The 11,648-nt window shown below is 32.6% G+C and overlaps 1 protein-coding gene across 1 annotated transcript; it reads left to right on the top strand.

The window, feature by feature from the left end:
- Window positions 1–3,932: 3,932 nt before the first annotated feature.
- Window positions 3,933–11,359, top strand: LOC111911566 (kinesin-like protein KIN-14B). Its single transcript, XM_023907319.3, has 20 exons — window positions 3,933–4,329; window positions 4,856–4,979; window positions 5,244–5,330; window positions 5,950–6,120; window positions 6,209–6,447; window positions 6,542–6,699; window positions 6,785–6,946; window positions 7,020–7,111; window positions 7,199–7,350; window positions 7,424–7,597; window positions 7,682–7,828; window positions 7,921–8,070; window positions 8,147–8,268; window positions 8,355–8,571; window positions 9,162–9,353; window positions 9,433–9,999; window positions 10,096–10,194; window positions 10,275–10,415; window positions 10,544–10,702; window positions 10,773–11,359. Exons 1-20 carry the CDS (start codon window positions 4,123–4,125, stop codon window positions 11,220–11,222), a joined length of 3,810 nt encoding a protein of 1,269 aa, XP_023763087.1. The 5' UTR covers window positions 3,933–4,122; the 3' UTR covers window positions 11,223–11,359.
- The last annotated feature ends 289 nt before the right edge of the window (window positions 11,360–11,648 follow it).

The raw sequence follows: 11,648 nt of genomic DNA, 5'->3' as shown, positions 1-11,648 counted from the left end.
GATGATGATGAGAACTGGGAGGCCAATGAGTATATGATAAAATCTCGGTTTTATTCAACTTGTGATCCTAGTCGTTTACAAGAATATTTAGTGACAATTATAACTTGAAAGACTTATGGAACAAGCTATATGATATATTCCTTAACAACAATATGTCATTAATTCTTCAACTACAAGTGTAATTCCGAAACAAAAATAAAGGTTCTTCTTCAGTTACATATTTATGCCACTCTCTAAAAAACTTGGCAGAGGCACTTGAAGACCGTGATTCTAAAATTGATGAGGTCGAATTAGTAATGAAAATACTTTGTCACCTTCATCTTATCACAACATTTCCAATGTGATTACCAATACAAATGCATTCCCGTATTTCTTGAAGCTAAAAACATGCTTCTCATTCATGAGTCTCGCGAAGAAACAACTTATCCATTCATTGATACGTCGCTTACATCCACAAATGAGACTCCACATATATCTACACTTTAAACTCATTTCTTTTAATAATTTGGGTATTAAAATCTCTATATACAACACAAAAGTTAGAAAGTGAGTACAATTAACTAACCAATATAAAATGACTCCACTATAAATTGAATCAAATTAAAACCAAATCCAATACCAAAAGAGTCCTTTTCACTTTACCCAATCAAGATAAATATGGAGTACGCTACTACTTAATTGCAGGTTTAATGACAAAATGAATGTGGCCATGTAGGTGGTATGGGACTTATACAATCATTGGTAATTAGGTAGTATATGTTGGTGATTTGTTATCATCAATGTTATTTAAGTGTAATGGGATTACTTTTGTTGACTAAAAATGATCTTGATAAATACTAAACAAGTAAGGAAGGTGTAGAGTACACACTTGTTTAAGTTTGATCAAGTATCAAAGTATACTGTCATTTAGGGGCGAATCCCTTGAACGAACGGGGGTCCAAGGGGCAGAGCCCTTGGCTGGGGTCGAGCTGCCAGGTCAGCGCAAATTTTTTTATTTGGGTTATATTGTTGTATTAAAAATGCATCAGAAAATCCAAATTTTGAATATTTGACCCGGTTTTGACTTTGCATTAATCCTTATAGAAAACTCGGAATTGTAACACTTTTGACTGTTGAGAAAAACTGTTATATGACAGTTTTGTCAGTTTTCGGACAAGGAAGGTTTATAACTAATTTTAGTCAGTTTTTTCTGGTACTCACGAAATTACATCATCTCATTCTCTCTTTCTTTCTATTTGAATTCTCTGAGTCTTATCCAATTGAGGATTTGGGAGTACCACCCAAATACTTCGATTTGAAAATGATTATCACGATTCTCAGATTTCCAAGTGCCACTAAACCATATTTCTAACAATATATACATATGTTTTAAACAAAAAACAAAAAATATTCTTACAATAGTTGTATCACCTACCCCTCTCCCATCAATATATATTTGTGCATCATTACACATTAAAATTTTATAATTGTATCAATCATAAGATGAACTTTTTTTTTTTTTGGAGATAATTGCGTTTGTTTTTGTCAACGTTAATTATTGAATTAAAGATACAAAATCATACTAAAATTGCTATCATTATTATATATTATATATCATAGCTTGAATAGTTTACAACTAGAGATGATACTGCTTCAATTTTCAATTGAAATTCAAATCGTTGATACAAAGAGACTCCAATTGTTCACACGCTGCTTTCCCTTATATGTTATGTTAGATCTCACAATTTTCTTTTTATAAACATCGACTATGATTTGATAAGGACATAGAGTCAGTTGCTTAGTGTTTTAGGTTGAATTATAAATCTAGAACAAGTATTATATAACTCACTCATATTTTTTTTTTCTTTCAAATTCTCACAAAGTTAGTTTTGTTTTAACTAAACTTATTGTTGGTAATTTTAATGTCACATTTATTTTAATGTGATTGGAATTAATATGTGTGCCAATTTAAACTATGATCTATACAAGGTAGGTGGTGTAGAGTACACTTGTATATAAGACAACTTTGATATTGAACATTACAAAATGCGAGGGTTAAAGAAAGATCCCCTGTCACCTCAAACATCTATAGAATTTTGGATCTAGAATGCAATGGAGAAACATGATCAGAGTGAAGGAAAGTTAACAAAATATGAAAATTTTGGGTATTCTCGAAGGCAACTCAAAACTACCTTGCAACATGGAGCCAAGTTGGGACATTTTTTCTATTGTTTAATTTGCATTATTATTTTTTTCAATCTATTCAGATTTTGGATCAATCAGTATATATACTCATATTTCAATATTTCGGATCTTCTAAAGATCTCAAATAACTATATATTCTCCGAAAACATACACTATTTTGTGCCTAAAACTTTAAGTGTTCTAACAAATTATCCATAACTAATTTTTTTGTTAACCCACATATATACACAAAATATCAATACAAAAATAATACACACATGATCCTTAAAAAAACCATGTTCATTGATAATCACACACTAGACTCTTTTATTACATGAGTTAATTAAAAAAAAGATTAAATATAAAGGTCTAAATATTTGAAAACTTTGAATTTATAGGAAAATAAGAAAAATAATGAATTATTATAGTGAAAATATTTTTTATCTTTTAAATTTAAATAAATAATTTAAATAAATAAACAAATAAAAGAAACTAATAGACTTTAACTTTGGGAATTATGAAATTAAAAGGTAAGTTTATTAATAAAATTGATATCTATTTATTACTACATTTATTATAAATATTATATTAAAATATTATGTGAAATTTAATAAAATAGAAAAACTTATAAAATGAGATGTGGAAAAAAAAATTAATTCAAAATAACCACAAAATGATATTTGACAAATTGAATAAGAGTGTCACAAATGGAAAAAAAAAACCTTTTATCTATTAGAATAGATAGGCTAACGTTACATTTGAAAGTTGAAACAAGACTTACAACTTACAAGTTACATTACAATCTTACATAAACAAAACCATTCCATTCCAAAATTGATGAATCTAAAGGGCCTTTGGCTTGACGGTAAGAGTGACACTTTCAAATAAGAAGTCATGAGTTTAAGGGGTTTAAATGTCATAAGACATATGTGCTTTTAGGAATAAATTAGTTTGCCGATTAAAAAAAAAAAAAAAACTAATGTTTAAACTTTAAATTGTTGAACCGGGTTCGGCCCAATTCATACCCAAATGGCCGAATGACTAACAGTCTCATGTGAGTAGTGAGTAGTAAGGTTTCCTTATCTTTCCATTCCCCCCAATCCAATCCAAATACCAAAACTCCATAACCCCACAATAGAAAGCGATGCTTTGAATATCGTGAAGCGCATATTATTTTGCGTTCGAAATTGATGTAAGGTGTTTGAATTACAACTCACCCATTCTCATATCTCACACCCTGTTTAATATTTATTTCAAGCCAAAATATAAACAAATAAAATACTTAATTTTATCATTCCATCAAATAAATTTCTTAATGTTTAATAACTAAGATAGTAGATATAATAAACTTTTTATTATAAAGTTGTCAATCTGTCCTTTTGATGTTTATTTCAATATAATAATAAAACAATCATACATGTTTCTTTTACTAATAAAATCGTCACTTTAATATGAAATTATGAATTGTATATTTATTGTTTTAAGATCAAAACAACTATCTTAACTTTATTTTAAACTTTAGCGGAATATATTTTTTAATTAACTAATACTAATATGTAAAAAATTTACAATTAAAATTCAAACATTTTTTTCCTTATTTTGACCATCAAATATTGAGTAATGGGTTACATTATGATTATATATATAATTTAAATAAAAAAATAAAAAATTATATATTATGATTGGGGATTCAAAGGTTGCTAATTATTTATTTCATAATTTTGGAATTAATTAAATTGTAATAGCTTAAAATACGTGAAGGAAATAGGGAAAAGAGGGAAAGAGTTTACAACCAAAGATTTGAGAGAGGGTGAGAGAGAAAGAGTGGTGCAGCTCGTCGGACTATCTTCTCCTCCACCTCCGTTTCCATCTTCATAATTTCTTCCGAAAAACATCAAATCGCCTTAATTTTGTCACGATTTTGAGGAATTAGGGATTTGTGAAAGGAAGAATTAATCAATGTCGAACAACAGGTGGAACTGGGAGGTGAGTGGTTTTGAACCGAGGAAATCTCCGGCGGAGCAGCCACCGTCTGTTCCTGCTCCTGCTCCTGCTCCTATTGTTCGGAGATACTCGATCTCTACTCCGTCAATTGTAGCACATTCGGAACTCATTTCTAAACAGTCTGTTGCCACCAAGCTTCATAATTTGAAGGATAAGGTCAAGGTAAATTATCTTTACTCCTTACTAATTTAATTTTCCTTTTAATACAACTCTCAGTGCTCTTGGAATCTGATTTATTGCTTAAAATGCGTCACGGTTTTTACTCTTTGTGACTATAAAGTACTGTGCAAATGGAGTAGGCATGCCAAATGTGCTAGATTAAGGCTATGTAAGTTAACTTGCTTTAAATTAAACAACTTGGCCACACCTTTCATGGTAAAATAGAATGGACACCTGGGCAAAGTGTACCAGATTTTCACTTAATCCCACATAAGTGCAGATATCTGTAAGTTTAGTGTATGAAGAAGCATTGTAGATGGATTAATGATTAATCTACAAAATTGAGGAACTTTTGGGCCTAATATCATACAGTATTTATAGCAAATTACTTGTGGAAGACATAGTAACCACAAAATTAATAGACTTTACCCTTGCTGTTTGTGCCTTATGATTGCTATGTAGTAACTGTTCTGTTTGAATATTCACATGTCCTTTTGACACGAGTTAAATTACTATACCACATTGACAGCATGCCAAAGAAGATTATGTAGAGTTGAGACAAGAAGCCGTTGATCTTCAAGAGTACTCTAATGCAAAACTTGATCGAGTGACACGATATCTAGGTGTTCTTGCTGATAAGACCCGTAAGCTAGGTATGAATGACATTTTACTTCACTTTCTGGATTTCTTTTTACAAGATAAGTACTTTATAAATATGTACTTTGATTTGATCTTTTTCACACAAATTGCGACTCTTGTATGATTTGTAACTTATACTGCTTCCTAGTTAAGGTTCTTAAATCTTTTTCTTTTTTCTTTCCCTTACTCATTTCATTATATCTTCTTGAATTGTCAAATTGTTTTCATTCAAGCTGATACATGGTAAACACCAACAATTTCTTTGATTTCATTTTCAGATCAGGCTGCTCTTGAAGCTGAAGCTAAAGTTGCCCCACTTTTAAATGAGAAGAAAAGGTTGTACAATGAGCTATTGACTGCTAAAGGTAAGCATGATTTCTTCATGCATCTTCTATGGATTGTAGGATAACTTTGTGTAAAATATGATAAGCACATGTTTTACTGTTAATCCATCTGTAGTTCAACCCGGATACTTAATATGTTTTTTTAGTCTATAAAGTTATAGACCCCAAAATGTTAAGTTGGAAGTCTGTACTCAAAATGGAAATTGAATGGAAGTACATACCATTTGCATACAGTTAATAAATATAAGAATCATAATAGATTTACTAATAATAATAACAATAAATGAATTAACTTGTAACATTTTGTTTTCAAGATACATACCGTGATTACAGTTTGGAGTATATCATTAAGATCCGTTGTTATTAACATTTTTATGCTAAAAAATCAGCTGCCTTTAAGTTTTGTCACATAAATTTGTTATAGTGAAAAGTTTTTTGCTGTCATAAATTTAGTCATGTGTATAATATTGTTTGATAATCTCCGAAAATGTAACTAATTTTTACTAGAGCAAACAACTCTGATAAAAGAAACATATATTATCAAAATAACAATCAAATGGGTTTGGAGTCCTTCAACAAGGGCAAAGTAGTCATTTTGGTGAAAGTTCTCTTCATCTGAAATCTTCATCCATAAATTCAGGAAACATAAAGGTCTTTTGTAGAACAAGACCACTTTTTGAAGATGAAGGCCCTTCAGTTGTTGAGTTTCCTGATGATTATACTATACGAGTCAATACTGGTGATGATGCTGTCTCCAACCCTAAAAAAGATTATGAATTTGACAGGGTTTATGGACCACATGTTGGACAAGGTATACCACATTTCCATTAAACCTTTTCTTTCATGATAATTATGGTTATATTGTTTAAATAACATGATGTCATCTTTTCATGTGACAGCTGAATTTTTCACAGATGTTCAACCGTTTGTCCAGTCAGCATTAGATGGACACAATGTGTCAATCTTTGCATATGGTCAAACATGTTCTGGAAAAACACACACCATGGAAGGTTCTAGCCATGATCGAGGTTTATATGCAAGATGCTTTGAAGAGTTGTTTGATGTCTCCAACTCAGATACAACTTCAACTTCAAGATTTAACTTTTTTGTTACAGTTGTTGAGCTTCATAATGAACAGGTTACACCCTTTATTTTTTATATAATTACTTATATGGGTATGTCATTTTCTTTTAAATATACTTTGGTTTTGATACTTATCTTCTGTTTTGTAGATGAAAGATTTGCTTTCAAAGTCAGAGAGTGGTCAAGGTCAACCCAAGGTTGACCTTGTACAGGAAAAGGTTGACAATCCACTAGAGTTCTCTAAAGTCATCAAAAGGGCACTTTTGAATAGAAGTGATGACAAAAACAAGATCAATGTTTCTCATCTGTATGTGTTCAGTTTCTTGTTTTGTTTTCATTTATTCATTCCAAACAAGAATCTGAAAAGTTTTTTGGTTTGTTATTTTGCACAGGATAACCACGATACATATATATTATGACAATTTGATCACTGGAGAAAATTTATATAGCAAACTTTCTCTTGTTGACTTGGCTGGAAGTCAAACTTTAGGTCTGGAAGATAACAATGGGGATGACACAACTGATGTGTTACATGTCATGAAATCACTCTCTGCGTATGTAACTTATACTTTTTGATATCTTTATGTCTCACTGTTTGACTTTTTGACTTATTGACTATGTATGTAGGTTGGGAGATGTATTAGCTTCATTGACTTCCAAGAAAGAAGATGTTCCTTATGAGAACTCAATGCTTACAAAACTTCTTGCTGATTCACTTGGTATTCTTGATTCTGAAAATATTACATTTTTTGGAATATTTAAAACTGCCATTTTTTACATTATCTTTTGTATATTTGTCATCATAGGTGGAAACTCAAAAACTCTGCTCATTGTAAACATCTGTCCAGATGTTTCAAATTTGTCTGAAACATTGTCATCTCTAAATTTTGCTTCTAGAGCTCGAAATTCTGTATTGAGCCTTGGGAACCGAGATACCATTAAGAAGTGGAAAGATACTGTAAGTTTGTAAAAATGACTATTTTGCCCTTGTCTTTTATATTGAGGAGCCTTATTTGTGTTCTCTCATATAGGCAAATGATGCTCGTAAGGAGTTTTATGAAAAAGAAAAAGAAAGTCTTGATCTGAAACAGGAAGTTGTGGGACTAAAACAAGCACTTAATGTTGCAAATGATCAGTGTGTGTTACTATTCAATGAAGTTCAGAAAGCCTGGAAAGTTTCTTTTGCACTTCAGTCAGATTTAAAGGTTTGTGAGTTTAAAAAAATATGTATTTTTAATTTTTCATTATGTGTAAAGTTTTTCTCATTTTGTTAATGTTTTCCATTACAGGCAGAGAATATTATTCTTGCTGAAAAGAATAAAACAGAGAAGGATCAGAATAATGATCTGAAAAGTCAAGTTGGTCAACTAGTCAACCAAGTGCAAGAGCAGAAATTACAGTTACAACAACGTGATTCAACAATCGAGTCTTTACAGGTTCAAATTTGCTAATATTTCATTTCCATTATTGATTTATGATGTTATTTCATATATATGTTTATGGGGCTTTTTGTAATTTCACATTTCAGGCAAAACTAAAAAGCTTAGAGGCACAATTGAATGTAACACTTCAGTCCAAAACAAGCTTAGACTCAAACTCCACAAAAGAAGATATTGAATCTACATCTGTTTCCAAGAAACTTGAAGAAGAACTTCAGAAACGTGATGCCCTAATTGAGGTAAACTAAACACAACAACAACAATAATAATAAATAGAAATGAAAAATCCAACAATGGAGATATATGTTTTTTCAGAGGTTGCATGAAGAAAATGAGAAGCTTTTTGAGAGATTGACAGAGAAGGCAACTTCAATGGGAAGCCAGCTGGCATTAGGAGCACCACCCAAAATTCAAAACCAGGCCAATGAAATTGGAAGGTGAAATCATTATTATAGTTTCAAGATTATTCTTTTTGCGTAATTAATTTTTAACACTGTTTTGGATTTATTTATCTAACTTACAGGAATGACATTAATAACAAAGAACATACAACAACAGATGTTGTCCCTTTCTCCCCTAAAAAACCTGATGGAACTCTAGCATTGGTCAAACCTGGTCAAGATAAGATAAAGTCAACCCCAGCAGGAGAATATCTCACATCTGCTTTGAATGAGTTTGACCTAGAACAATATGATGGCCTTGCTGCTATTTCTGATGGAGCAAACAAGCTACTAATGCTGGTATAATTCACATATTTCTGAATTTTGAAACACTTTCTTGAATAAATTACATTTTTGGTCCCAAAAATGTTTTTTCTTGCAGTTTTTGTCCTTATTTGAGCTTCTTGTAACTTTTTTGCTTCTTTTTTCAAGTAAAATGACTATTTTTGGTCCTTGGGTATATCTTATTTTTACAATTTTAGTCCCAAGAAGTTTTTTCTTGCAGTTTTTGTCCTTATTTGAGCCTCTTGTAACATTTTTGGTTCCTTTTTCAAGTAAAATGACTATTTTTGGTCCTTGGGTATATCTTATTTTTACAATTTTAGTCCCAAAAAGTTCTCTTGCAGTTTTTGTCCTTATTTGAGGTTCTTGGTTTTCTTTTCAAGTAAAATTACTGTTTTTGGTCTCTGAGTATAGCTGATTTTAACAATTTTGGTCCCAAAAATAGTCTTTGAATGGGAACAAGGACCAAGATAGTTACAAAAAACCTCAAACAAGGACCAAATTTACAAGATAAATTTTTTTGGGGACGAAAATTGAAAAAAACAGCTATACTAAGGGACCAAAAATGTAATATTCCTCAACTTGTGTAAAACGTTTGAATGTTGCAGGTTTTGGCGGCTGTGATTAAAGCAGGTGCTTCACGTGAACATGAAATACTTGCTGAAATAAGAGATGCTGTTTTCGCATTCATAAGAAAAATGGAGCCACATAGAGTAATGGACACCATGCTTGTTTCCCGTGTTAGAATTTTATACATAAGATCATTGCTAGCAAGGTCACCTGAGCTTCAATCCATCAAGGTAACACACTCACCTTTATTTATCTAAAATGACATTTTTGCCCTTAAGATCATGGAAGTAATTCATTGATATTTTATAGGTTCCTCCTGTTGATAGATTTCTTGAAAAGCCTATAAGTGGAAGAAGCAGAAGTTCCAGTAGAGGCAGCAGCCCTGGAAGATCTCCTGTGAGATACGATTCAAGTTTCAAGAACGCGATAATCGATGACCATTTTCTCGGGTTTAAAGTAAATTTAAAACCAGAGAAAAAGTCGAAATTGTCCTCGGTTGTTTTAAAGATACGTGGAATTGATCAAGAATCATGGAGGCAACATGTGACTGGTGCTAAACTTAGGGAAATAACCGAAGACGCGAAATCATTTGCAACAGGGAATAAATCCCTTGCTGCCCTTTTTGTCCATACGCCAGCTGGCGAGCTGCAACGCCAGATCAGATCTTGGCTTGCCATGACCTTTGACTTTCTTTCGGTCAGTGGCGTGGATGCTGGTGGTGGGGTCACCGGTCAGTTAGAGCTTCTTTCTACCGCCATCATGGACGGTTGGATGGCGGGCCTTGGCGCTGCAATGCCGCCCTTGACCGATGCCCTCGGTCAACTCTTGACCGAATACGCAAAACGCGTTTATAACTCTCAACTCCAACACCTCAAGGTAAAAATTTCAATTCTTGTCATTTTACTTGCAACATGGACCAAAATTGTTACATGAACCACAAATAAGGACCAAAAACGTAATTTGCTTTATCAGGATATTGCGGGGACATTAGCAACAGAGGCAGCAGAAGATTCGTCACAAGTAGCAAAACTACGTTCAGCTCTAGAGTCTGTTGATCACAAGAGAAGAAAGGTAAAATGAGTAAATGACTATATTGTCCTTTCTTCAATTTACTTAAATAACGTGTTTTGTTAATGAATTGTTTTGATTAGATTCTACAACAAATGAAAAATGATACGGCACTGTTAACATTAGAAGATGGTGGATCACCTGTCCGGAATCCTTCTTCTGCAGCTGAGGATGCCAGGCTGGCGTCTCTAATTGCCCTTGATGGAATTCTAAAGCAAGTCAAGGTTGTTAGTTGTTACATTACATAATATACATACATACATACATACATATACTTTACGTATTATATAATAATATAAGTTTTTTATTTTAAAAAAAATGATGAGAATTTTGCCATGTGTTAATGTGATAGGAAATAATGAGGCAATCTGCAGTTAATATAATGAGTAGAAGCAAGAAGAAAGGATTGGTTACAGGATTAGATGATCTTTCAGCACAATTATCTTCACTTCTTGAAATTGATCATCCATGTGCACAAAGACACATTGCAGATGCTCGTCGTGTTGTAGAGGTAACTACTAACTACCCATTTTTTTTAAAAAAATATTATATTATTTTACACGAATTCTGTTTTTTTTTAGTCAATTGTGGAAGAAGATGATCAGCCGCCACAAGGGCCATCGCGGGCTATTTCCGGCGAACATTCCGGCAATGAAACGGAGGTGACACAATGGAACGTGTTACAGTTCAACACAGGATCCACATCCCCTTTCATCATAAAATGTGGAGCAAATTCACATTCAGAACTTGTAATCAAAGCAGATGATCGTGTTCAAGAGCCAAAAACAGGTGAAATTCTTAGGGTGGTCCCACGCCCTACTGTTCTAGAAAACATGAATTTGGAGGAGATTAAACAAGTGTTTGCGAAGCTTCCGGAAGCTTTATCCCTACTGGCTTTAGCTAGAACAGCAGATGGAACCAGGGCTAGGTATTCTAGGTTGTACAGAACGCTAGCCATGAAGGTTCCGGCTTTGAGGGAGTTAGTTGGGGAGCTTGAGAAAGGTGGTGGCCTCAAAGATGTTAAGTCATGATCATTGTTGTGGGCTTATGTTTATATGTTTATTAATTAATTAATATTAATATTATACTATATATATGTTATGTATGTGTGGCAAATGGCAACTTTAGGCTGTATTTTATTGCAACGGCTTAACTTGTGTTTGAGAAATCTTTATTCTCTTCTCTTTTAAATTACGTTGGTTGTGTTTCTAGACAAGTTTTAAGAAGGATTTTGTACGGAAGACGAAGTGAGAATTTGAAAATGATTTCCAATACATTCTCGTTGAACAATATGCCACCAAAATTTTGGAAATATATGAATTTTGCATCTGAATTATTATACATCATGTTTCCTTATGGTTACCCAATTTGTTTGTGGCTTGCTTTGGGATCATCATCTGCAAGTGCACACCGGTACTGCATGCCGTCATTGGAATGAAAAATAACATAGAGAAAAC

Source organism: Lactuca sativa, chromosome 3 (assembly GCF_002870075.4).
Source record: "Lactuca sativa cultivar Salinas chromosome 3, Lsat_Salinas_v11, whole genome shotgun sequence".
NCBI classification, from domain to species: Eukaryota; Viridiplantae; Streptophyta; class Magnoliopsida; order Asterales; family Asteraceae; genus Lactuca; species Lactuca sativa.
The sequence above is the reverse complement of the archived record's forward strand: the minus strand, read 5'-3'. Positions and strand labels throughout refer to the sequence as shown.

What these genes read in the sequence shown, in the direction of transcription:
- LOC111911566 (XM_023907319.3), top strand. Translation starts at nt 4,123, where the DNA reads ATGTCGAACAACAGGTGGAACTGGGAGGTGAGTGGTTTTGAACCGAGG. An exon ending in AAGATCAATGTTTCTCATCT is followed by an intron (nt 6,700 to 6,784) that starts GTATGTGTTCAG and finishes TATTTTGCACAG; the next exon opens with GATAACCACGATACATATAT. An exon ending in AACGTGATGCCCTAATTGAG is followed by an intron (nt 8,071 to 8,146) that starts GTAAACTAAACA and finishes ATGTTTTTTCAG; the next exon opens with AGGTTGCATGAAGAAAATGA.